The following is a 27776-nucleotide window of genomic DNA, read 5'->3' as shown; positions in this document are numbered from 1 at the left end:
CTCCCTGCATGGAGCCTGCTTTTCTCTCTGCCTGTGTCTCTGCCTCTCTCTCTCTCTGTATCTCTCATGAATAAATAAATAAAATATTTTTAAAAAGTGGCCAGATTGTTCATGACCAGTTGTCGCTGTTTGATTATGCAGGTGGATATTAGCTAATTTCCCAGCGTCCTGCTTTGAAAGGGCAGTTTTAAAAAAGTGGTGGCAGTGACTTATGTCTGAGGTTTCCTTTAACAGCTCATTTGTCACATTCAACACAATTGTTTGTTGTTGTTGTTGTTGTTTTTATTTTTAAATATTTTACTTATTTATCCATGAAGGAGAGAGAGAGAGAGAGGCAGAGACACAGGCAGAGGGGGAAGCAGGCTCCCTGCGGGGAGCCCGACGTGGGACTCGATCCCGGGACCCTGGGATCCCTGAGCGGGAGGCAGCCGCTTCCCCGGCTGAGCCACCAGGCGCCCGTCAGTGGGGATTCTGACAGCGCCTCCTCCGTGCCCGGCCCTGCCAGGCGGTGCGGGGTCAGAAAGCACAGACCACCGTCGCTGCCCTCGGGGAACTCCACCGGCTTGTCTAGGAGTCGAGACTTAGAGCAAGGAAGCTGACCAGGGGCGAGGCAAAGAGCGGTTCCGGGAAAGTCCTAGGGTTTCGTGGCCCCGGAGGGACACGCACGGTGGCATCAGCCGCGGTTGCAGTTCCTGCGTCCCGCCGGGGTCTCGATGCCCGGAGATGCCACCTGGAGAATTGGCCGGTTTGTGCATCCTCGTTACCTGAGCCGCTCCCCTTGGGGGTGGATATTGGAGCCTGGGAGCCTGGTTGCTGGGAGCCACCCCCCGGGGACCTCATCCTGGGAGGACTGTCTGCAGAGGGGACAGCGCTACTTCCCCTTGTGACCCCAGACGGTTGTGAGCCGGGGGGATGGGCCTGTGCGATGCAGTTTATCAAGGGCTGTGAAATGTGCTTGTGCACAGGAACGTGGGCAGCGCCCTTCACGTTAGAGACCCCTTCCCGGGGTCGGCCTCCGGGCCCCAGCTCCCGGCTTCTCACCTGCTCTCTGCACCCCCTGTCCCCGCCCCAGGCCGAGCTCGTCCCCGAGGACTTCCTGGGTCCCCAGGCCCAGCCAGCCGCTGATGCTGGGGTTTGCAGGCCATGCAAACGCCTTTCTCCCAGGTCGAGGCGTCCAGCCCCGGCCTTTTGCTCCCAAGCCCCCGTCCTGACCTCCCCGGAGGCTCACGGCCCACGCCGGCCTCCCCCGAGCTGTCCCACGGAGAGGCGTCCTTGTCTCACAGGACCCTGCTCACACCCCTGGGCTCCGACCACAGACTCCAGCGCTGCCAGTGTCCCCTTGTCCCTCCCAGGACGCTGGAGGGCATCCCCTCGTGTCCATACCCCCCCTCCAGTGTCCCTAGCCACAGCCCCGCTCCTGCTCGCCCCAACCAGTACTTCAGATGCTCAGGATGACACAGGGATCTATTAGCAGAACTCCACCTGCGCCCCAAAGAAACCTTCCTGGAAACTCTTAGCCGATGAGATTTAAATCGAGTGGCCGATCTGGTGGTGGCAGGGTTGTGGGCTTCTGTCCCTGCCTGCCAGGGGAGCCCTGCCCCTCTCCGGCTGCACTCTGCGCCCCCCCCAGCCACCCCTGGGCCCCCCAACAAAGGACCTCAAAGATCAGGTCACGCCTTGGGACAGACTCCCAGGCCACGTCCTTGTTCCTTCCTCCCCCGGAGTTATTTCTAAAACCCAGAGCTGACGAGGCTCAAAATCCCCTTAACTTTTCAGCGTTCACAGAATAAAGCCCCAACTCCAGCGCTGTCACCCATCTGACCCCAAATGACCTTTTCTTCTTCCCATCCTTCTGTCTCCCTCTGTGGGCACAGTGTGCGGTGTCGCCATACAGGGAGGCTTGGAATCCCCCAGCCCTGTGGGCACCTCAGGCCTCTGTGCCCCGCTCCTGCTGTTCCCTCTGCTGGGCATGCCTTTCCCTCGGCTTCTCCTCCTGGCCACAGGCTGAGCATCCCGCAGGTCTGGGTTCCGTGTAGCCTCCATGAAACCTTTCTTGAACTCCCTTCTCTCATCACACAGGTTGTCAGTCCTCCCCTGGTCCTTTTTTTTTTTTTTTTTTTTTTTAAGATTTTATTTATTCATGAGAGACAGAGACAGAGAGACAGAGAGAGAGAAGCAGAGACACAGGCAGGCTCCATGCAGGGAACCTGATGTGGGACTCGATCCTGGGACTCGAGAATCATGCTGTGGACCGAAGGCAGGCGCTAAACTGCTGAGCCAGCCAGGGATCCCCCCTCCTCTGGTCCTAAGACATTCTGTTTATACCTAAAAAAAAAATTTTTTTTTAAGATGTGTATGTCTCCTTTTTTTTAAAAGATTTTATTTGTTTATTCATGAGAGAAACAGAGAGAATGAGAGCTAGAGACAGAGGCAGAGGGAGAAGTAGGCTCCATGCAGGGAGCCCGACGTGGGACTCGATCCTGGGTCTCCAGGATCAGGCCCTGGGCTAAAAGCGGCGCTAAACCGCTGGGCCACCCGGGCTGCCCTAAAAAACTTTATTTTCACTTATCTCATTGCATTATAGTCACACTAGGGGCAAAGGCAGGGACAATGTCCTATTTGTTTTCAAGTCCCTGAAGCACCCATCCTGGTGCTCAGTATACAGCAGGCGTCCATTCCATGTTTGTTGAATCAACAGCTGAAGGATGAATGAATCAATTTGACATCGTTAAAGGCCTGTGTGGCCAGGGCACAGAGGCCTTATTTGCCTCTTCTTTTGTCAGCTCATCATCATTATTATTTTTATTTTTATTTAAAGCCAATTTAGTGGGATGCCTGGGTGGCTCAGCGGTTGAGCGTCTGCCTTTGGCCTGGTGTGTGACCCTGGGGTCCCGGGATCGAGTCCCACATTGGGCTCCCTGCTTCTCCCTTTGCTTGAGTCTCTGCCTCTCTGTGTGTCTCTCGTGAATAAATAAAATCTTAAAAAAAAAATAAAGCCAATTTAGTTATCGTGTAGTGTAGTATTAGTTTCAGGGGTAGAATTTAGTGCTTCATCAGTCTCATATAACACCCAGTGCGCATCACGTCACATGCCCTCCTTAATGCCCGTCCCCCAGTTACCCCATCCACCCACCCTCACCTCCCCTCCAGCGACCCTGTTTGTTTCCTGTGATTAAGAGTCTCTGATGGTTTGTCTCCCTCTCTGATTTCATCTTATTTTATTTTTCCTTCTCTTCCCCTATGATTCTCCGTTTTGTTTCTTAAATTCCACATATAAGTGAAATCACATGGTATTTGTATTTCTCTGACTTATTTCGCTCAGCATAATACCCTCTAGTTCCATCCACGTCATTGCAAACAGCAAGATTTCAACCTTTTTGGTGGCTGAGTAATATTCCATTGTATACAGATACCATATCTTCTTTATCCATTTATTTGGGCTCTTTCCATGGTTTGGATACTGTGGACACTGTTGCTGTAAACATTGGGGTTCAGGTGCCCCTTTGGATCACTACATTTGTATCTTTGGGATAAATACCCATTAGTGCAATTGCTGGGTCATAGGGTAGCTCTATTTTTAACTTTTTGAGGAACCTCCACACCGTTTTCCAGAGTGGCTGCACCAGCCTGCATTCCCACCAACAGTGCAAGAGGGTTCCCCTTTCTCCACAGTGTCCCCAACACCTGTCGTTTCTTGACTTGTTGATTTTAGCCGTTCTGACTGGAGTGAGGTGGGATCTCATTGTGGTTTTGATTTGTAGTTCCCTGATGCTGAGTGATGTTGGGCAATTTTTCATGCGTCTTGGCCATCTGTATATCTTCTTTGGAGAAATGTCTCTTCACATCTTCTGCCCATTTCTTGATTAGCTTCTTTGTTGGCTCATCATTCTGAAGAAGAACTGCACTCTACGTTGCGGCCTTTGGCATGTCGGGCAGCCCACATGAGAGCAGGGTGGCTGAGAACAGTGTGGCCGGGCAGCGTCCAGTTCCCCATAGGTTGCTCTGTTCCCAATAGCTCTGATCTCTTTATTTTATTTTTATTTTTAAAAAGATTTTATTTATTTTTTCATGAGAGACACACACACAGAGAGAGAGAATGTGGCAGAGACACAGGCAGAGGGAGAAGCAGGCTCGATCCCAGGACCCTGAGATCATGCCCTGAGCCAAAGGCAGACCTCAACCACTGAGCCACCCAGGGGTCGTCCCAGCTCTGATCTCTGTATCGAGCCCCGCACCCTGCACCTCATCCTGCAGCTGGAAGGGTTTCGGGGTCCGGTGTCTCGGCCCTCTGTCTGAGGCAGAGAGCTGGCCTCCTGCCAGCCTTGGTTCCAAGATCCCCTCCCCACTTTTGCTCCAGTTTGTTTACAAGCTCTCCTAAGTGTGAGTCTCTGGTAGCCTGACGCCCTCACCCTGCTGCTGAAGCCCATTTTAGTGACCGGCACTTTGCTTCCTAGTGCAAGATTTCCTTAGCACCAGCTTGTCTACATCCCGATATTAACCTTCAGCCCCTCTGCCAGTTTACATCTGTCCCTCCTTCCCAGGCCCTGCTTATCTGGGTGTCTTCCGGTGGTCCTCATTTGTCATTGCCTCGTGTCACATCTGCAGGTGTGCCGGCCACCCCGTGGCCTTAGGGGCTTCCAGCTCTGCTCCAGGGAATGGCAGCTGTCACCGTCCGGGTGAATGGGCCAGAAAGCCTCTGCTTTCTCCACATTCCCCAAAATAGTGCACTTCCCTTCATACCGTCGTTCAGTTCCTCATACCTGTCACGTCTCACCTGAGTCATCTCACGAGTTCACGAATCTCCCAAATCCACTCTTGGCCCTCTAAAGCATTCTCCACACTTTAGCCAGAAAAAGCTTGAAAGATGTAATTCTGTTTGTGTTTCACCATCATGCAGCTTCGAGCCCTTTCACATCTTACCTCGTATTTAGGAATAAAGACCGCATTTCCAATCAGTGTGAGAAAACGTGGCCCTAGCTCCCTCTCCAGCATCTCGTCTGCTTTCTGGCCAATATTCCCATTTTTTCTAATTGGTACACCCTGCATCCTCCTCGCCCAACCCAGAGCCTTTGAATGTGTTGTTTCACTTGCCTGGAACTCTGTTCTTGTCCTTAGCGGAACGCCCAAGCACCCCTCCTTTACGCTGCCTGCCTGACACCTTCCCCCGCTGGCTCTCAAGGCTCCCTGAACTCCCCCCTTAGAACACTTGCCCCATTTTGTTATCATATAGTCACCTGATCATTCATTAGTATGTTTCCCTCCCAGGCTGTGGTGAGATCCGAGGACAGGGATCATGTGTGTTTTGTTCACAATTTTCCCGAGCCCTGTGATTAACATGGAGTCAGTGCTTCATACTTATAATTAGATGAAGGGAAGAGCCCCGGCATGACCCTGCCTGCACCGCCCCACAGAAGCCAAGCAGGGCCATGTAGGAGCACGTCCTGAGTATGAGGCTTTGCTGCTCCCCTCCTCCGTAAGTGCCTGCTCGGATACCAGCCCGAAAAGGGCAACTCATAAAACAGACGTACTGAAGTTCTTACTCAACATCCCACATTGTTTCCTGAATGTATTTGGTTATGCATATTCATTTCTTCATCTTCTTGCAAGGGTCTTGATAGACATTCCATGCGAGTGTGCTCTAAATTTACTGTGCTCCCTTGAACTCCGGAGCCCGAGAAAAGTTCACCTCTTCATGTTGATTGGCAATTTCTTTTAATCAAGCAGGAATTTTATCCCTCCGTTGGATTTCCTTTTTTTTTCTTTCCCCACTGCTCAGACGTGCAGTGCTAAATTTCATATTGAACGTAGTAAAATCACCCCTGCCCAGGCATCGGGTTACATCTCTTCTGTGCCCTTTCTAAAGTGATGTTTAAAATTGTTCTATGCTTAATTATTATGCATAATTAAAATTGTTCTTATGCTTAATTATTAGAGACAATTGAAGCCTTTAAAAAAAAAGATTTTGCTTATTTATTCATGAGAGACACACATAGAGAGGCAGAGACACAGGCAGAGAGAGAAGCAGGCTCCCTGCAAAGAGCCCGATGTGGGACTCGATCCTGGATCCGGGGATCACGCCCTGAGCTAAAGGCAGATGCTCAGCCGCTGAGCCCCCCAGGCGTGCCCAGTTCAGGCCTTGTTATTAGAAATATATATATGGGGATCCCTGGGTGGCGCAGCGGTTTAGCGCCTGCCTTTGGCCCAGGGCGTGATCCTGGAGACCCGGGATCGAATCCCACGTCGGGCTCCCGGTGCATGGAGCCTGCTTCTCCCTCTGCCTGTGTCTCTGCCTCTCTCTCTCTCTCTCTCTCTGTGTGCCTATCATAAATAAAAAATAAAAAAAAATTAAAAAAAAAGAAATATATATATGGTATACAGTATATAACACATTTTATTAATATTATATATTACGTGCATATGAAGTATTATGTATATCGCAAATATTACAAAAGCACTTATACCCCTTTCCTTGAACACCATAGTGATGGCAATCCATATTCTTCGTTTGGAGCAACTCTGGCGAGAGATGATGAAAAGAATTTGTGGAGCATGCCCCACGATGCGTCCCACACAGAGGCAGACGACGACAGGATCCTGTACAATTTGATAGTCGTTCGAAATCAGCAGGCCAAAGACTCAGAGGTAAGCAAGCACCTGTCGAGATCTTGCTGCGTGCCGGTGATAACGGCCAGTCAGAAATAGCAGTGCCCGAGGAGGCCAGCTTGGAATAAAGAAGGAAAGGTGAGATGTTCGGATTGAGGACAGGTATTTTAGCAGCCTGTGGTGGCTAATTCTAGCTGGTCTTGGTCGACCTGCTGGCTATAAAGATAAGACTAACTTCCAGTTATGACCTCGCTGATGCAAGGCTTTCAGAAACAGCCGGCCAGTGCTGCTGAAGGTGGTGACAATAGTCGATCGTCCTCCATGGCTTAGTCGGTGCTTCTGTAATTTTTCCGGTTGCTTAGCAAGCCACAGCCAGAGAGATTCAGACTGAAGTAGAAGGGTATTTTGCATGATCACCAATCGTGAATTAGTAGGGCCTGAATTCATTGTATTTCCTTTCTCTGTTGATAGCTTCTTAACTGGCACATGTTGATTAGACAGCAGCGTATCATAATTTTTTGTGATGAGGCATAAAATCGATCTTTTTTTTCTGGTAGTAGCAATTTTTGAAACTATTAATTTTTCAGAACAGTTTTTAGGCTTGTAGAGAAATAGAGCAGAAAGTACAGCCACAACCTCCACAGTCGACGGTTTCCCTCATGATTAACATCTTGCATTGGAGAGGGGTGCATTTGGTACAGACCGTATGGATCCATTTAGCTAAAGTCCATAGTTTGCATCAGGTTCACTCTTTGTGGCATATATTGTAAGGGCTTTGACAAATGGATAATGACAGGTACTGAAAGGACTTTTTTTCTTTTCTTTTTTAATTTATTTTTTAAAAGATTCATTTATTTGTTCATGAGAGACACACAGAGAGAGGCAGAGACAGAGGCAGAGGGAGAAGCAGGCTCCCTGTGGGGAGCCCGATACAGGACTGGATCCCAGGACCCCGGGATCATGACCTGAGCCGAAGGCAGATGCTTAATGGACTCCGCCACCCAGGCACCCCTGAAAACACTCTTGATGAACTCTTATCCCCAAGTTACTGGTATGGGAATGATGGATTATTGAAAAGGAGAGAACTATAGTAAGTTAAAAGAAAACAACAGGATGGGTATCATTTTCTGAGGCCTGGGGAGGGGTGGATTGGAGAGTCTGCAGTGGCTGTTGATGAGCGTCCTCTCTTGGGTGTGGAGTGCTGATGAGGACATCTCTGCTAGACATCTGTCACAGGGGCACAGCATCCCACAAGTGGCTGTGTCCTGCACTGTCCCCGGGCACAGTTCCCTCCTCCGCTAACACCAAAAGCACATCATAAAGCTGCTCCAGCCAAGTCCTGCCACCCTGGCTGCCCTTCTCGAGCATATGGACAGGAGGAATGTGTCACCTTGCTTTCCCTTGGTGAGAAGGGCCAACCCTTACCCTACTAAACTGGGCTGGTCAGTCAAGGTTTCTTTCTGCAGGTGGGACTAGACCTCTTCTGAACCTACCATGTCCAAAAGCTCCTAATAGCAAGAGGGCCCATAATACATCACCCACCCGCCCTCTCTCCAGGACCCCAAGTAAATGTGAAAGGGTTGTTTGGAGCTGAGCCTGACAGCTCTCTCTGGAGGAGCTCCTGCCTCTCTGTCTTACTTTTCTTTACTGTTGAAAAGCCAGGGCAGGAGGCAACGCGAGCTACAAAGCACCGTGGATATTGCAGCTTCCCAAGTGGCCTGTTGTGTCATTTCTGTGCTGCTCTCAGGCCTGTGTGTACGGCTGTGCAGGAGGCTTATTTATTTATTTTAGAGAGAGCGACGGAGGGAGGGAGAGAAACTTCAAGCAGACTCCAGGCTGAGTGTGGAGCCTGACGTGGGGCTCGATCTCATGACCCTGAGATCATGACCTGAGCCCAAACCAAGAGATGGGCACTTAATGGACTGAGCCACCCACGTACCCTGTGGAACTTTTGATTTTTAATGGAAGCTGAAAATCCAAATTGACATATAAAATATCCAGATTTTTAGATGATGATGCACATTAAAAAATTGCATCAGCTAAACAAAACATGTTTATGGGCTGCAAATATCTAGGGAACATTTACAGCAAGGGTGACTACTACGTAGCATTAGTGCTGTGCTGTCTGGTATGAGTGAAAAACAAACCCACCATCAATTAAGAAGGTGGAGTTGGGAAGCCGGTCAGGTTGTGTGTTAAGTTTGAAGGAGTTTCCTTGTTTATTACTGTAGCCTATTTTCTTTTTCACAAAGGATGAAACTGGTACAAATGTTAAGGAGGATTTCAGTTTTGAAAGACAAACAAACTTCCTACTGAGGTATAAGGAGCTCTAGGTATTCTTGTATGATACAATTTAGAAACTCAAGCAAGGCATTAAGGAAAGCCGAGCATTATGGTTTCCCTTGAGTAGCAGTAGCATGATGGGAATGTCCATGTTTGGAATTCCCTTAAAAATGAAAAATAATTTCTTTTCTTTTTTTTTAAGATTTTATTTATTTATTCATGAGAGACACACAGAGAGAAGCAGAGACACAGACAGAGGGAGAAGCAGGCTCCATGCGGGGAGCCTGATGTGGGACTCGATCCTGGGCCTCCAGGATCACACCCTGGGCCGAAGGCAGGTGCTCAACCGCTGAGCCACCCAGGCACCCCCGAAAAATAATTTCAAACAGCGTGTGTACTACCTCCATTCCCCTAGTAGAGGAAACGCTGCGAATAGTTATAGCTAAATTCGCTCTGTTTCCCCAAAATGAAAAAAAAAATAAGATAAGCAATGTATGCAGAGCAAATAACAAAGCCAAACGTGAACTTAAAGTTACTTGCAGTCACAGAAGATGTAAAGTGTGACATTATTGAAATGGAAGAGAATGCACTTTCATTTGCAAAAGCTTCAAAAGCTAATTGAAAACAGACTTTCAGTAGAAGAAATAATGCATCTGCAGAGCTCCAAGCGGTGGAAAACTTACTGCTCTTGTCTTTGAATGATGCCGTCAAATACTTTATGTTTGAGAAATAGTGAACAACCTCAAAATCATGCCACTGAATGAGTATCGTTATGTTCATTCTCATTAAACTAATTGTACTTTACTTAATCCACCCTGTTCTAGGGAGCTTACAGGGGTTTATGAGATGTCAATGCCTCTTATTTATTTGTATATGTAATATTAGTCACACTGAATGATCTTGCCTCCCAAGATATCAATAATAATGAAAACAGTGAGGACACCTGGGTGGCTCAGAGGTTGCGCATCTGCCTTCGGCTCAGGTCATGATCCCGGGGTCCTGGGATGGACTCCCACGTCGGGCTCCCGGCATGGAGCCTGCTTCTCCCTCTGCCTGTGTCTCTGCCTCTCTTTCTGTGTCTCTCATGAATAAATACATAAAATCTTTCAAAAAAATAATGAAAACAGTGCCAGGCACGTTTCACCCACTATTCATGTTCACTACATCCTTTTCACAACAGCACGGTGAGGTAAGTACCATGATTATTTCTTTTGGAAGCAACTTGTCTGTGGTCACCCAGCTGAAAACGTGAGCCGAGAAAATGTGATGTCGTGCCAGGGACATCATATATAACGAGTACCATGACTGAAATCCTGAGAGAGGAATAGGTTCCAAGATGGGTGAGCCAAGGCTATCCAAAGCCTGTTTCTGTGACTTGTAGATACCAGGGATGAGAGCTGTGTTTGAGGTTGAGGATTATGATGTTTTGGGAAGTGTTGTTGGTTGTAACCATAGCACACCTCTCTCAGGTGATGCTTTTCCATGGTGACCACAGCCGGTTAAAGCTCCTATCCCAGGCTTCAGGCTTCTGTTTTGCTATTCTTTTATTATTATTATTATTATTATTATTATTATTATTAATTTACAAGACATTTTATCTTGTGCCCTTCCATCTCTTCTCCACTTAGTGGTCTCTGACTTAGGTTATTTGATGTCCTTTCTGATGGTTCAGTAACAGTCAACATTATTATTCTGCTAAAATAAAAAAAGGACTTTTACTTGTCTGTCTAGGAAGATAAATGCTAAAAGTCAAATTGTTCTTCTAAACACTTTTAAGCACCATTTTGGCTCAAAATTGGTAGTGTTTATTTGGTGTAATCAGTGATAGACATTCTATGCCTGTTTTTAAAGTTATGCCTGTTTTTAAAGTTATTAAGTCATTATATGCTCAGAAATGTATGCAGTTCTCATGCCCCAGTGCCTGCCTCCCTGTCACCGAGCAAGGCGGTGTTTAGACACCAGCAGGACGTGTGAGCGTCAGATGCTTGTGTGGCTGGAGTGTTCCATAAAAACCACACTCTGCTGAGTCATGCGGAGCAGCTAAATGGTGTTATTCTTTAAAACCATAGAGGCAAAAACAGAAAATGTTCCTGGGTGATAATTTGCTTGCTCTTCCCGTGTGTCAGGATTCTGCTGGAAGAGTGTTGCCAGGCATTGTAGGTAAACAGTTCCTATAAAATGTTTAAAATAGCAACAGCCCTTCCCAGGGGTTGTCAGCGGTGTCTGGATTATACCCTTAGCCTGTCATATCCCTGCTACTGGAAAGAAAGAGAAAACAAGAGTCGAGGGGAGGACCTGGTGGGAGTATGTGAGGAAGTGAGAGGGAGGGTTGTGTACCAGCTATGTCACCGGGAAGCTCGCAGAGACCAGGATAGGCCAGTTGGGCTCTGCGTGACGGTCTGGACAGGGCCCCACACGTGGGGTAAGACGTGCTCTGGCAGGGCCACCTGACTTCTCTGCAAGTGGGCGAACGTCGGCTACGGGTGGAGATAGGATTGCAAGCTCTATGCCAAGCCTGGACAGCAAAATAGTAGAAAATGCAAGCAACTCTCTGGATAACTCTGGGTTTTTTGCTTTGGGAGCCCAGATGGTCTGGGTGGTTGAAGCGGCCATTCTATTTGCTAGTGGGTATTTGGGTTCATGGGGGAGAGAATAAAAATATTCCTTAGGATCTGAGAATCCAAGTGGTCTCACCCTCAGTTTTCTAGGTAGTAACATCGAGTGCTACACTGTGTGCTGAGCAGCACACCGCACTCTGTCCAGGCAAAGACCGAATCCTCACAGCAGGCCTCGAAGGAGGCATTTGGACCCTCAAGATGAGAGATTTTGAGTCATCGGTACAAGGTGCTGGAGGGAACGAGTGGGAAGTTGGGATCCCAGCTCAGTCTGCATGACCCAGAAGCCAGTAGGGAAAGAAACACTGCTCCCTTCTCTCTAGTGAGGCTAGAAAAAGCCTCAGTGGAATCTTTTTGGTCAAAGATAAATTTACCGGATGGACGCTGACTTCCTGCCTCAAGCAGATGCTCCTGTCTGTGTGTTTGGCATCACGTGCCCTGTACCAGCTGAAGCACAGAGTGACTTTGGTGTTTGTTTAATATCAGTGTCTGTGTTGGCCACTGCATGTAACATCCTCCAGGTGCTGTTGCTTTGGGGCTTTTTAACACCGCAGGCATCATCCCCAGCTCGAAAACCCAATGGACCACGCCAGAAGACATTCTGTTTGTGATGTTTCTTCCTATTTTTGCCCACCTATCCTTTTTTTTTCTTTTTCTTTTTTTTTTTAAGTACACATATAAGCATTTCTGGAGATAAGCATTAAGGTATTGTTTCTTACTAGGCAGGTAGCACATCAAAGCTCTGTGTTAGGCAGCAGAGTTGAAATGAAAAATACTAGAAAACTTGATGTAGACCGGGGAAAGCATTAGACCCTCGGTAGGGTGTGAGGTCGTAGAAAGCATGGGCTTTGGAATTAGGTTTAGGGATAAGACAGATACTCTTCCCATGCTTTAGCTGGATGACAGGGTTCCCGGAACAGTTACCATGCGGTTTGGGACACAGTCATAGGGCTTCACTAAAAGGAAAAGGAGGCACTAATATCAAGTATGCCAGGCCAACGATATAAATTGGGGTCACCCCCAAGCTGGGGCGTATGATCACCTTTCTTTTTTTCTGATTTCTCTCTATCTTTTTTTTAAAGATTTTATTTATTTATTTGAGAAGAGAGTGAGAGCCAGAGAGATCACAGAGGGAGAAGCAGAGCAAGAAGCAGAACGAGAAGCAGACTCCCCACTGAGCAGGGAGCCCAATGCAGGACTCAATCCCAGAACCCTGAGATCATGACCTGAGTTGAAGGCAGACGCTCAACTGACTGAGCCACCCAGGAGTCCTGATCACCTTTGTTTTTTTAATTTTAAAATTGTGACATAACATAAAATGTATCATTCTAAGCATTTAAAATATGATTTATTTAGTTATTTTAGAGGAGGGGGAGAGGAGCAGAGGAGAGAGAGAGAGAGAACCTTAAGCATACTCTCCACTGAGCATGGAGCCCCGTGCAGGGCTCGGTCCCACCTGCCTGAGATCACAACCTGAGCTGAAACCAAGAGTCAGACACTCCATTGACTGTGCCACCCAGGTGCCCCCATTCTAACCATGTTTAAGTGTCAGTTCAGTGATAGAAGTGCATTCACGTTGATGAGCAACCATCACCACCACGCATCTTTCAGGGCTTTTTATCTTCCCAAGCTAGGGCGCCTGCGTGGCTCAGTGGTTGAGCATCTGCCTTTGGCTCAGGACATGATCCCAGGTTCTGGGATCGAGTTCCACATTGGGCTCCCTGCAGGGAGCCTGCTTCTCCCTCTGCCTGTGTCTCTGCCTCTCTCTGTGTCTCTCATGAATAAATAAAATCTTTAAAAAAAATTATCTTCCTAAACTAAACTCCATACCCATTAAATAATATTACCCCTTACATCTCCCTCCCAGAGCCTGGTAACTACCACTTTACTTCCTGTCTCTATGAAGTTGACTGCATTAGCCCCTCATATCAGTGGAATCCTATAAGATTTGACTTTTTTTGTGACTGGCTCACTTCACTTAGCATCATGTCCTCAGGGTCTGTCCATATGGTAGCTTATGTCAGGATTTCTTTCCTTTTAAAAGCAGAATCATATTCCATTGTATGTATAGACCACATTTTGTTTACCCATTTGTTTACTGATGGGCACTTGGGTTGCTTCCACCTTTGGGCTATCGTGAGTAATACTGCTATGAACACGGGTGTACAAATATTTATGTGAGTTCTTGCTTTTAATCCTTTTGGGGATATGCCCAGAAGGATCATATGGCAGTTTGCTGTTTAATATTTTATTTTCTTTTTTTAAGATTTTATTTATTTATTCATGAGAGACACACAGAAAGAGGCAGAGACACAGGCAGAGGGAGAAGCAGGCTCCCTGTGGGGAGCCTGATGTGGGACTCGATCCCAGGACTCTAGGATCACGACCTGAGCCAAAGGCAGACACTCAACCAATCACTGAGCCACGCGGGCATCCCTGTTTAATATTTTCCCAGTGCCTGCACCATTATTCCATCAGCAATGCACAAGGGTTCCAGTTTCTCCATATCCTCGCTAACACTTGTTATTTTGATCACCTTTCTTAACCTCTGGATTAATCAGTAAGACAGCTGATGGTTCCAGATCGGTCAGGGTCAACATCTACATAGAGCGGATTCAGTCGTGGCCAGTCCCTGCCATGGAATGTCAGCACTGGGGAGGTGAACCCAGAGAGGTTGATGCCTGGCAGGGCTGCTTGGCTGCGGAAGGGAAGTAGAGAGGTCAGAAAACTAGGGCCGAGCCTGACTTTTCATACCTGAATTCTGCTGTTTTTCTGGGCATCCTTGTACTAGAATGTAATGTCCAGGCCTCTTTCTTTTGCTGCTCTTTAGACTCTGCCCCCCATAGCCTCCTTTCTCTAGGGCCCAGAAGGAGACATGCAAGTCAGTAGATAATGGACCTTGGAGCACCGATGGGTCAGTGTAACAGAGGATAGACAGGAACTTGGGGACCTCCAGGAAAATGCAGGAGGGGGAAGGGCAGGAAGCAGGCCCACTTTCTCCGCATCTGGAACTTCACTGTCCCAGTGACTGATGGCTGTGCCCCTGTGTTTCCTGCATTCCTGTGCCCATGAGGGTGGAAATTTTCCAGAAGAGGCCACATATTTATTGGCAGGTATGTGCAGGATACTTCACTGACAGCAATGGTATCTTTCCATCAGATTTTTTTTTTTTTTTTTTTACAACTTGCCACCAGTTGAGTCTGAGCAGAAACTGAAACCATGAAGCTGCCATCAAAGTTGTAATTTTTAAAAATTACCGTTGACTACTTATCAATTTGAAATACCAGAGATTAATACCAAGTTAAGTCTCTGGTAACCCACCTCAGCGTTGGCTTTGGTTTACATCAGAATAAATGAGATCATCAGAAACATATGGTCAGAGTGCTTCCTACGTGCCTTACCTGGCTCTCACTGCAGCCTTTTGATGTAGACAAACTGTTAAAAATGAGAGAGAGAGACCCAAAGAAGTTCAGTGACTTTTCGTGATAGTGTCCAAGCAGAAATGGGTTTCCTATTCAGCGTTCTATACCCTGGACTACAGAGTAGAGAAGGAAGGCCATCAGGTTTCAAGGATTTAGAGCAGACAGCTGAATGATTTTCTTTGTATTTTATTTTATTAATTTATTTATTTTTAAGATTTTATTTACTCACAAGAGACAGAGAGAGAGAAGCAGAGACATGGGCAGAGGGAGAAGCAGGCTCCATACAGGGAGCCTCATGTGGGACTTGATCCTGGATCCTGGGATCATGCCCTGAGCTAAAGGCAGATGCCCAACTGCTACCACCCAGGTGTCCCTATTATTACTATTTTTTATTTAATTCATTTATTCATGATAGAGAGAGAGAGGCAGAGACATAGGCAGAGGAAGAAGCAGGCTCCCCGTGGGGAGCCTGATGCAGGACTCGATCCCAGGACCCCGGGATCACACCCTAAGCCAAAGGCAGTTGCTCAACCGCTGAGCCACCCAGGCATCCCGTTTTTTAAAGATTTATTTATTTATTTGACACACATAGAGAGAGAACTCGGGCTAGCATGTGCATGCACAGCCACACAGGAGCAGGCCAAGAGGCAGAGGAAGAGGGAGAAGGAGAGAAAGCAGGAGCAGACTCCCCCCCTGACCGTGGAGCCCTATGCCGACCAGTCCCAGACCCAGAGATCATGACCTGAGCCCAAACCGAGAGTCAGATTCTCAACCCACTGAGCCACCCAGGCATCCCTGTCCTTTATTTAAATGTAAACAGGAATAAAGAGGTGTTCAAATAAGTTGATAGCCATAGAACTTTGTAGAAAAATCCACAGTGCCCTGTAGAACATACACTGTCCAACTTATTTCCCTCCTAAGGCAATGCCAGTGGGTGATTGTGTTTTCAAAGGTGTCTAGGCTATTCTCATGACAAGATTTGTTTCCGCAAAAGCTCAGACTCTGCCTGAAGTGTCAATTTATTGGTTAATTTTGTTTAAAATAATGATGTATCTAATGTTGAATCGAGCAGGTTTGATTTGGAATTACAGTGTTGTCAGTTCTTCATATACCTGAGAGGATATGAGGATATATATCTATATCTATATCTTAATATAGAGAGAGAGCATGATGCGTGTGTGCATGAGCAGGGGGTTTGGAGGGGCAGAGGGAGGGAGAGAATCTCAAGCAGACTCCCAGCTGAGTGAGGAGCCTGACTCGGGGCTCGATCTCATGACCCTGAGATCGTGACCTGAGCTGAAATCAAGAGTCAGACGCTTAACTGCCTGAACCGCTGAGACACCCCAGACTAATATTTTTTAGTCTTGATATTAACTCAGTGTCAACAGTGTAGGAGGGTTCTTTTCTGTTCTTCCTAGATCTCCCACCTCTCAACTCAGTAGGAGAACTAACTGGTTGGAACTTCTATTAAGTTAGTTCCTACTTTCATCATAAAAAGGACTCACTTCTAGCTTCACGGCTATTTTTAGGCCAGCGTGATGGGTGTGTATGTGAGGGAGGCTGGGTGGTTGTTGATGCAAACAAAGCTCACAGGCTTGCGATACCATGGGCGGTGTCACTTCTGCCCGAGATCTGGTGGTCAGTCTTTGCACTAGAATTTTTCAGGGCATCTAGAACCATATGAACACAGAGAGTAGTATTAGCCAGAGTTCTTTGGAGAAAGAAGCCACAGAAACTGTCTATCTAATCTATCTACCTATATCTATCCATCTACCCCATCTATCTATCTAATTTATCTACCCCTCTATCCCCATCTATCTTTTTTTTTAAGATTTTATTTATTTACTCATGAGAGACCCAGAGAGAGAGAGAGAGAGAGAGAGAGAGAGAGAAAGAGAGAGGCAGAGACACAGGCAGAGGGAGAAGCAGGCTCCATGCAGGGAGCCCAACATGGGACTCGATCTGGGTCTCCAGGATCACGCCCTGGGCTGAAGGCAGGCGCTAAACTGCTGAGCCACCCAGGGATCCCTCTATCTATCTATCTTATCTATCTATCCATCTATCTTATTTATCTAATCTATCTATCATCTATCTATCTATCTATCTATGTATCTATCTAATTATTGACGGATATTTATTTTAAGGAACTGGCTCACCGTTGTGATGGCTTAGTAAGCCCGAAATCTGTCGAGGGAGGCTGGCGGGCTGAAGACTCAGGGAAGAGCTGCAGTTTAAGTCCAAAGGCAGTCTGCTCGGCAGCATTCCTTCTTGCACGGAGATTACTCTTTATTCTAGTAAAAGCCTTCAGGTGATTGGTTGGGGTCCATCCATATTATGGAGGGTAATCTGCTTTACTGAGAATATACCAATTAAAATATTAATCTTATCCCCAAAATACCTTCACAGAAACATCCAGAATAACGTTTGACCAAATATCTAAGTACTGTGGCCCAGTTGAGTTGATGTAAAAGTTAACCCTCCAACGGGGTTTAACCAGCAGTAACCCAGATCATAAGAGATGGTTGTATAAACCCAAATGCATTTAACCATTTGGTGGGCCGCCAACCTGAGTGGGCCCTGCCTCTCTCCCCTATAATAAAATCTGTAAGGGAAGCCAGTGACCAGGCGAGGAGGTAGCTTGGTGAAAAGGAATCAGACAATGAGGACAATGGCAAGGGGCATTTATGGAGCCCTTAGTGTGTACCAGGTGCTGCTCTAAGGACATTACATATCCTACGCTAACTACCATTGTCCTCCACGTGTGATCATGGTCTCCTGGTGCTTTCACCTCCGGTATAAAATTTTTCGTATCATTTGATTAGGACATCTTGCCCCCGGCTGGTAGTAGCTAGATATTTCTGAACACCACTCCCAGGAGAACAGTAGCCTCAGACACTGGACTCAGGCATGGATCTGGGAGGGCAAGCAGCAGAATGTAGAATCAAGAGAAATCTAGAATAATGCAACATCTCTAGGCATTGTAGTCCGAAGGAAGCAGACAATTGCAAATAGAATTTAAGGCACTGCCAAGCCTCGGCGAGTCCCACTACCCCATTTTCTGCCGTGAGACCTCTTGGCTGTTTTCTCAATTAAATAATGATATCCTCTTGACTCATTTTCTTGATTTATTACTTAATATATAAAGCTGCATGTAGGACACAGAAATCAATGAGGCTATTGAGCTCTGAGGAATCTCTGCCCAAACAGAATGTGCCAGAATTCAGTAAAGACCTACATTTTTTTCTCTTGGCTGAGACAGGGAGTTAGTTCAGGAGGAGCTGGATGGAGAATGCCCACGGGAAGTGGTTGCCCCAGAATGGGATCCCTTGTGATCAAAATAGCGCCTCTGCTTCCCCATTTGTCAGGTTGGCTCCATTCACCAGCCTGAAATTCTCTTTGTTAAGGTGGCGTAGCCTAAATATGGAATCTGAACTAAATCAGGTCCCTCAGCAGTTTCGCTGTTGGGAGACCATCCCACGGATAGTCTCACGCCGTTAAACAAAGATCTACGCTTTCCGACGTATTGTTTTGAAAAGGAAAAATCTGGAAAGAAAATACCCAATGAAAGTCGTAGTTAAAAAATCATGGGGGAGGGGCGGTTCGTAGGTACTGACTTCGAAAGGCAGTTACAGTCTGCTGCTAAGGGGGTGTGCATAGTGTCATCTCGTTCGTGTAAAAGCTAATGCCAGTATATGGTAGTGAACTTTCTGGAAGATCGCCCATAAGCTTGTCAGTCGTGGTGACCTCCGGGCAGTAGCAATGGGAGCAGGGAGGAGACCTTGGTTTTCCCTTAACTTCACGGTCTCTGTACTGTTTGAAACCAGTTTTAGATCACGCGCATGTATTATGCCACGTATGTATACTTCGTGTCATTCATTCTTTGCCAGCACACTCGGTGGTGGAGGTGGCGGTTTCCCTGGGGCCTTGGAAATTGTTGTGCTGGGGAAAGGGGAAGGGGAGGAGGAGGGACAGGGAGTTAGTTCAGGAGGAGCTGGATGGAGCTCTGAGGAATCCTGCCGGAAGCAGGCCAGGGGCAGAGTGTGCAGGGAGCCATCACTCAGTATTTCTCTCTGCAACATTGTCAGGTGCTTCCGCTAAGCCAGGCTCCTTCTCTGGAGCTCCCTTCCTCTCCCGACTGCCTGGTGCACTGGGTAATTAGCAGGCCCTTCTTTTGGGCGTCTTCACCTCCTGCTCCCCCCTCAGCCACCCCCACCCCCGCCCCTTCCTTTGAATGGTTTTGCTCAGCACAGAATAACCAAAAATGGCTCTTAATTGCCCAGCACCAGTGGGAGTCGGGCCTGCTGGCGTGCTGGGACGTCATGTGAATGTGCTCAGCCGGGTGTGTGTGTGTGTGTGTGTGTGTGTGTGTGTGTGAGAGAGAGACAGGCTGATGGGGGGTGTCTCCTGGAGACTTCTGGAGAGCTCTCCTGGAGAGCCATGTGGCTTGCTTTCTGATGCTGATGATTGACCTCTTGGGGAAGGTGGAGTCCTGGTGCCCCCCCCCCCCCCCCCCGCCGCCTGCTCTGTGGCTTCTCAGACACAAAATCCCCAAAGTATTCTAGAGGGACACTTCATAGAAAGACACCCTCTCCTTGGGTGCCCCAGCCCTGGCCACCTGCTTACCCATGATCACGCTCTTTACAGCACGGGAATGAGCTGTGCCATTGGATGGTTTTGCAGTATTAAGAGGTTGGCCACGTGGCTCATGGATACAGACTGTGTCCACCCTCTTGAGATATTTGTTGTGTTTAATTACCGATTAGTTGGGGTAAAGCCATGCCCAGGTTCTTATGCCACGTTGTTGCCATTGTTAAATAACTCGATTTGGGGGAAATCTCAGTAGACGTGAGTCACAATTAACCTCCTTCCTTCTCCCGTAAATAATGTTCTGTGGAGGAGGCCACAGGCACAGGTTGCCAGGCCTGGCCGTGGAATCAGGTTTTTCAACCGGAACCAGCAGAGCAGGTGCTCTTCTTGCTGATTATCCAGGCCCAGGCCCTGAGCGAGCGGTGAGGGCGGGAGGAGCGCAGCAGGAGTCAGGCTTTCGAAACAACCAGAACATTTTTGTCCGGCTGTATAGCTGAGTGCACTCCAGTTTGAGCTGATTTGCTGATTTTCTTCTTTTTCTTGTCTTTTCCTTCTTCTTTTCTCTTTTCCTTCTTTTCTCTTTTTTCTTTTTTTCTGATGGGAAGTCACTATAGTACAAACCCTGACGCGGCGATGCCTCTGCCTGTCGGGACCGAAGTTTGGAGGGATGTGGGGCTCCCCCAAGTGTGGGGCTGCAGTGGACCGTTCACGGGGGCCCAGGTGCCCAGAGGTGTGTTTGCGAGCAGCAGGGCGGCAGCCTTCACACTTCACAGGCCTAACCCTCCCCTGCCCCTGGGCCCCTCCTGACTTCCAGGGGCCCTGCAGGGCCTCGGGTTACCCCTCTGGCTGTGCCCTCTTCCCCAGGTCGGGCTCTCCCCCACGGAGTATCCCATTCCTAACATTTTTTTTTTCCTCCCTTCTTTCCACCCGGTTAAACATCCCTTTCCTCCGTGTAGGCCCTGCTCGGCCAGAAGTTAAAGAGAAGCGGGTATTGGGAGAACACCAGAGGGATTCAGTGAAGCGTGTGAGCGATTTGAAAGAGGAACTTGGGCACCCACATTCATCACAACTGGTGCAAATGAGGGAGAAGAGAGGTTTTCTGAGCAGAGAGGTCAGCTCCGCTACGTGCTTCTTTGTGGGGCTTCCAGACCTGTCCACGCACATGGCCACTGTGGCTTGTGGTCTTCCCGATTTGGGGTTGGCGCGGCTGCACCACCTTGGAAATGCTGCTGGAGGCTCAGGGTGCAGGATCCCTGGGGAGAGGCCGAGGCACCAGAGGAGCCACATGGCTTCTCGTCCCAGAGGATCTTGTGGGGCCCTGGGGCTGACTTACTAGAGGGGTGACCGCTGGCACGAGCTGGCCGGCAGCATGGAGCAGGTCTCAGAGCTGCACAAGAACGTGGGTAACTACCTGGGGGTGCCCAGGCGTCTTTGAGGGGTGTGAGGCGAGGCAGGCGGGGGCATTTGAGAAATGATCTCCGGCAGATCCCTGGCTGCTGTTGAAACACTGCCTGCCCTTCATACCACTGGCTACACCTGTTCCTCCGCCCTAGTTTTGAAGGTTTTTTTCCTTCTCTTCTTTCCCTGCTTCCGATCCCTTCTGACTCTGCTTCCAGCCACCGAAAGCCTGGAGCCGGGCTGTGCAAAATAACCAGGAAGGGAAGGGAAGCGAGCCGACCCCTGCTCATCCCCCTTTCGTTCCTTCTGCTTGCTCAGAATGTTCTCAGGGCTGTCTCCGCTTGTCGTTGGGTAAACGTCTCAGCGGACACAAGTGGGTTCTCATTCCTTGAGAGGTACTGGCTCAGGCCCCGATGGACCCAGGCTTTTGATCGCCGAGGGTTCAAAAACAGCATTGCATGGACGCGTTAGCCCTCGCCTTAGCATTTTAATCCACGATATAGTATTTCTCTTTTTACCTGTTTTAAAGTGACATTTAGGGAATAGAAAGCACCTTTGGGTACGTAGAAATGTTTCAGAGGGATGATTTTCTGCTGAACTGCTGCCTCCAAGAACGGGTAGCAGTTGACATTGTTTTTCAAAATCATGGGGAATGTGCCTTCTGATAAGGACACCAGTGGGGGCGCCTGGGTGGCTCAGTGGTTGAGCATCTGCCTCCAGCCCAGGGCGTGATCCCAGGGTCCTGGGATCGAGTCCTACATCGGGCTCCCTGCTTCTCCCTCTGCCTGTGTCTCTGCCTCTCTGTCTCTCATGAGTAAATAAAATAAAATAAAATAAAGTAACAGTAAAGGGCAGCAGTCCTACTGGATTAGGGCCACCCTAATGACTTCATTTTTAACTTTTTTTACCTCTCTGAAGACACTGTCTCCAAATAGGGTCACAGTCTCAGGCAATGGGGATTAGGACTCCAGTAGAGGGAATTGGGGGGCGTGTGCAGTTCAACCATAGCGGTAGGTAGACCATCCATAGGATTACACGTAGTTGTCTCTTTCGGTAGGATGGGGACCCTGTGGGCACAGCCGTGAACAAAGGGCCTGCCCTCAGCAGCAGGGGGAAGACTGAGGGCAGATACACACGAAGTAGGCTGTGATGAGCATTTTGAAGACCAATTAGGCAATCTGAGGGGAGAGTAGGTGAGTCCGGGCTGGGGAGTGGAGGCCTGAACAAGGTGAGAGAGTGAGCTTCGTGCGGGACGTCCCGGGCAGAGGGAATGGCCGAGGCAGGGACCAGACTGGGAACGCCCGCTGGGCCATGGGGAGGATTTTGAATTTTGTTCTAAGAGGGGAGCGCTTCCTAACCAAAGGAGTAAAACATGCTTGTTTATTTGTCCCTGTGCAGGATTTGTTCTTTCTCTCTGGCCCCTGTCGTTCCCAATCTGGGAAGCTCACGTTCCTTGGGAGTCCTGAGCAGGCCTGGCCTTAAACATTGCAAGAGAATTCTCCACGAATCTCTTTTTTTTTTTTTTTTTCTTTCTTTCTTTCTTTCTTTCTTTCTTTCTTTCTTTCTTTCTTTCTTTCTTCTTTCTTTCTTTCTTTCTTTCTTTCTCTCTCTCTCTCTCTCTTTCTTTCTTTTTCTTTCTTTCTTCCTCCTTCCTTTCTTTTTAAAGATTCTTATTTATATGAGAGAGAGAGAGACAGACAGAAGCACAAGCAGGGGGAGGGGCAGAGGGGAGAGAGAGGGGCGAGCAGACTTCCCGCTGAGCGGGGAGCTGATGTAGGACTCGAGTCCAGGACCCCGAGATCACAACCCGAGTGGAAGGCAGATGCCTAACCTACTGAGCCACCCGCGTGCCACTCCATGCATCTCCTGGTCTCTGCACATGCTGTGAGCAGAGGCACTGCCTGCCTTTTGGCCTGGCCTGTCCTTTCGGGGGTGTTTCCACAGTGACCAGCTCTGGGAGGTGTAGGTCATTCTCTCCCCAGAGCAAAGGGCAGGCAGGCCCGTGGTTTGTTATAAAAGATTCAGGTTCCCTCGGTTTAGGGTTCCTTTCCCGTCATGCAGGCTGCTGCACCGCGCAGCTCGTCTGACCCCCTTTCCCATGACGGCTTTGGAATTGGAGCTTGGAGAACCACCATAAAAAAAATAAATAAATAAAAAACAAAACAAAATAAAATGAAACCCTCCTGAATGGTTCTTGCTGAGTCCTTTGTCTCTTACCAGGAGTCTCGTGTTTTTTTGCCGTGTCATGTGCACTCATGAAAGTGTGGCAGGAGAACTTGTTACCTTGTAAGGGAGTCAGACTTCAGATGCTTCACGATTCCTGGCACCCTCAGAATAGCGTCTGTGTTGGCATCGTGGCTGAGACCTTGACCATGGGCCAGTGCTTTGGCGTCCGTCTATGGTTTTTAAACTTCTTTTTAAAATGAAGTTGGAGGCGCGCCTGGGTGGCTCAGCAGGTTAAGTGTCTGCCTTCGGCACAGGTCATGATCTCAGGGTCCTGGGATCGAGCCCTGAGGATCGGTTCCCTGCTCAGTGGGGAGCCTGCTGTTCCTTCTCCCTCTGCCTCTTGCCCCTCTCGTGCTCTCTCTCTCTCTCTCACTCCATCTGAAATAAGTAAATAAATAGAATAAACTTGGGACTCTTCCTGCCCCCCCCCCCCATGAAATCTACTAGGAAATTGATAAAAATTACAACTACTCTGGTGGAAGATTGCCCCCATCTTGGGCAACCCCCTGCCCCTGCTCAGGTATCCTGGGACAAGTCACTCAACGTGATCTCAAGAACACTGTGTTGAGCTCCTAAAAAGCCCCTTTAGAACCCAAATCTGGTATCTGGGAGCAATAACGCATTAATCCTTACCAGATCCTGATTACGCACGTCTTAGCAAAAACGGACTTAGAGGTCATTAATATCGTTCACAGGTTGGCACACATTCTGTCCTCATGGGGGGGGATCCAGGGCTGAGATGGCAGGATAGGGACGGGGCAGGGGCTGGGGGGCAGCGGCCCTGCCGTGCTTGGCCCTGGGCATCAGGGGAGAACTGCAAAGTAGAGGGGAGGGTGGCGGAAACTAGAGGCACCGAGAGGCTAGCGGGCGTGCCCTCCGTGACACCCACCACACTGTTCCTCTGTGCCCGCCTTGGCAGTTCTCCTCTGCTCAACTTGTCTTTTTTTTAAGATTCTATTTATTTATTCATGAGAGACACACAGAGAGACAGAGAGGCAGGGACACAGGCAGAGGGAGAAGCAGGCACCATGCAGGGACGGAGCCGGATGTGGGACTCGATCCAGGGACCCCGGGATCACGTCCTGGGCCGAAGGCAGACGCTCAACTGCTGAGCCACCCAGGTGTCCCTCTACTTTTTTTTTTTTTTTTTGGTCTCCTTGATCTTTATGATCCCTTCAGGGAGCCCCACAAGCTTTGAGTGCAACCAGGCAGAGGGAGAGAGGCACCCTTCCTTCCACATAAGTTTTATATTGGGGTTCGGCCTGAGAGATCATTTGTAAAAAAAGGTGAAGGAAGACTTCTGTCGCAACAAGTTTGAGAGCTCATCTATTTCTCTGTCACCCGGGCTCTGGCTGTGGTTATTTATTTTTTTTTAAGATTTTATTTATTTATTCATAAGAGAGACAGAGAGAGAGGCAGAGACACAGGCAGAGGGAGAAGCAGGCTCCATGCAGGGAGCCCGACGTGGGACTCGATCCCGGGTTTCCAGGATCGTGCCCTGGGCTTAAGGCGGCGCTAAACCGCTGGGCCACCCGGGCTGCCCTCTGGCTGTGGTTGTTAAAAAGGGAAGCAAGCGCTTATTTCATGGGGCATGGGGAGGAGTGCGGAGCTACAGAAAGGGGTCCTGGGGCCCAGGCCCAACTCTGCTGCCGGTTCCTGACTATACTGCTGCTTTGCTGTGTGACCTTTAGCAGGATACTCAACCTCTCTGGGCCTGTTTTTTTTTATTTCCATGTGACAGAAGGAGGTATGGAGGTCAGGATCTCGAAGTCTTCATATTTAAAGACCTGTGAACTATGGAGCAGCGATGTGGCTTTTAACCCAAGAAACAGTAAGGGTCGCCCCCCTGGGCGCCTGCATTCTACGGAATGTGACTTCACTCATGTCCTCTGAGTGAGGTACATGCACTCTGCTTGGAATGGGGCTTAGTTCTGAGAATAAAACAGGTAGATTTGATTCCTTCATGCCACGTTTTCCTCCACATTTTGGACAAACAGTGGCTCACAGGCCCAGATCCAGGTTTTGTTTTGTTTTTCCAAAGCCAGTTTTACCGGAGCACAAACATGCCCATTTGTTTGCATATGCTCTTTGGCTGCCTTAGTGCTTTCGTCACAAAGCCGAGTAGTTGTGGCAGCGACCTAGGTCTTGTAAATCCTAAAACATTTACTGTCTTCTTGAGGCCATCCACGCTTGGCCTTTGATTTGGTGCTCAGCACACTTTGCTCGAACGATTGTGTGCATTTTTCATACGAAAAGGCCACATAACCAACTCCTTTGACGAAGGCCTCCTCTCCCCGACGCCTGCCTCCCTTTGTGATCCTTTGGAAGAAGAGATCCTCTTTAGAAACCGAGGGACCCCTCTCGCCTTTTCACATATGGGTGCCAAACATTTCTCGTTTCCTGATGATTTTTTTTTCTTTTGCAAATGGCTACGCAATTATCAATTACGTGAGACTTGTCAAAAATTTAACAAATATACCACAATTGCCAAACTTATTGAATGTGCAGTGGCTTATTTTACCTGCAGGCTGTGGCATCACATCATGCTTGAGACTTTGTCAGGGTAACCCCCAAACACTCAAGTAGGGGAGGCTCGGCTGAAGGTTGGAGGCGAGTAAGCGGTGGGCAGCGAATGAGATCGTGGCATTGTAAGGAGAAAAAAAGTTTTATAAGACTTGGACTTAAAAACTCCTAGCTTTTAATGGAATTGTGTTGCCATTGACAGATGACACAGGGAGCAAGCATCTCTTGCCTCTTGTGAAAGGGTCATATGACTTGGGTCATGTTCATGGGGTTGTCATAGACTGGAGAGGTGCTTGGTACGACAGGGACAGTGGTTTGGTGTCCAGCAGCGTGTCTTAAAAAAGGATACCAATAGCTTAGAGGAGGTCTAGGGTGGATGATGAACACATGGAAAAATAGAACGTAGGAGTCAAGTGATGGGGGACGGGTGGGGTGAGCAAGACACAGATTGTCAGATCGGAATCACACGCATCGTAGTGCTTAGCCAGCCAGCCTCAAGCTTTCCTAAGACTTTCAAAGCCACAGGCGATCGAGAGGTTCAGGCTGAAGCAAGGAGAGGTCTGGGACACTGAGAATGTCACCCTGGGACGACCTGTCCCCCCACAGGACATGCACCTCTGACTCCGAATGCTAGAAGAGTCTAAGTGAGGTTCACCGGGCTCCCTCACACCGTGGGGAGCCTTTGAATTGTGAAAGGGCTGCATTTTGTACCCTTTCATTATTTTGTAGCAAATGTGACATTCTCCAGGGAGCCGCACCCCCAAGAGGTTGGGTGTCTTGAGTCTCAGGAATGCTTTGGCCCGAAACCTTGTGCTCAGGGTATTCCGTAGACAGGGTTTCTTCCTCCTGGCAGGTATCATTCCTCTGCTTACCAGGAGATTTGGGTGATAAGGAAAATTGGATCGGGCCACCTTCCAGGGTCACCAGTCTTCTTTTCTTTTTCCTTTTTTAAAAAAGATTTGTTTATTTGAGAGAGAGAGAAAGGAAGAGAGAGAGAGAATGTGAGTGGGGGTTGGGGGAGGAGAAGAGGGGTGGCGGGGAAGGAGAGGGAGAGAAGCAGACTCACCGCTGACCGTGGAGCCCAACGTGGGGCTTGATCCCATGACCGTGAGATCATGACCTGAGCTGAAACCAAGAGTCCGATGGATGCCCAGAGGACTGAGCCTTCCAGGCGCCCCTTCTTTTCTATTTCTCAGAGGGCTTACCCCTCCCCCAAACACACACACTCGAGCGCACACATACACAAATGAGTAAATGGATCCCAGGCCAGCTGCTGATTTAACTCCTTCCTCCTGGGGGGCAAAGATGAAAGAGACTGGCAAGATTCAGTGCCAGGCAGAAAGAAGCAACCTGACAGCTCTCAAATACAGAAAGTACAATTATTAGTAGGGTCCCTGGTGATAAGATTTGCGGGAAGAATAATTGCAAAAGCTTACCACATGGGCACCTGGTGGCTCAGTCAATAAGCATCCAGGCTTGATGTCAAGGCTGTGAGTTCAAGGGTCATGTTGGGCTCCACACTGAAAAAACAAAACAAAACAAAAATGTTACCACTACAGTAAGAAGCGTTTGGGTTTAAAAAAAAAAGAGAGAGAGAGAGAGAAAGAGAGAGAGAAACTTCTGGATTTGTGGGGTGGTGAGCTTAAAAAAGCAAATTATAACTTCCTGGTTTCTCTCTTCCCTTTCTTTCTCTGCTCTTGCGTCTACCTGGCTCCCCTGAATGCGCACCATCCCCAGAGGATCTCAGGTCTTGGGGCTCCTTCCTCACCACATCGTCTGGCCCTTGCTCTGCCTCCTTGCTTTCTGCCTCCCTGCTCCTCTTTAAAGCTGGCAGAGATCCTGGGATGCAGAATAAATGGCCCACAGAAGCCGCAGTGTTTTCGGCTAAATACTGAGACACACATACACACAGGAACTCGCACATTTATCCACGGGGTTTTCAATGTAACAGAATTAATTGAAGTCATATGAGCCGAGCAGGATCTGTGAGTTGCCATCCAGGACATAGTGAATAGGTCTCTAGATAAATTCAGATGATAATAGTACTCGTAACGAGGCTTTTTCATTTTTGAGGTCAGTAGACATTAGGTTGTGTTAACAAAGGAAGCTACAAAAATAA

The 27776-nt window shown here is 48.4% G+C and overlaps 1 protein-coding gene across 1 annotated transcript in view; it reads left to right on the top strand.

Moving 5' to 3' along the window:
* MREG (melanoregulin) overlaps positions 1-27776 on the top strand; it is a 61651-nt gene that overhangs the window by 14337 nt on the left and 19538 nt on the right. Inside the window, exon 2 of the mRNA XM_025441907.3 lies at positions 6483-6642. Within this exon, the coding sequence (XP_025297692.1) occupies positions 6483-6642 (160 nt within the window). The remainder of the gene's footprint in view (positions 1-6482; positions 6643-27776) is intronic.

The sequence above is a fragment of the Canis lupus genome, chromosome 37 (assembly GCF_003254725.2).
Source record: "Canis lupus dingo isolate Sandy chromosome 37, ASM325472v2, whole genome shotgun sequence".
NCBI classification, from domain to species: domain Eukaryota; kingdom Metazoa; phylum Chordata; class Mammalia; order Carnivora; family Canidae; genus Canis; species Canis lupus.
This window is presented reverse-complemented; position numbering and strand designations above follow the sequence as displayed.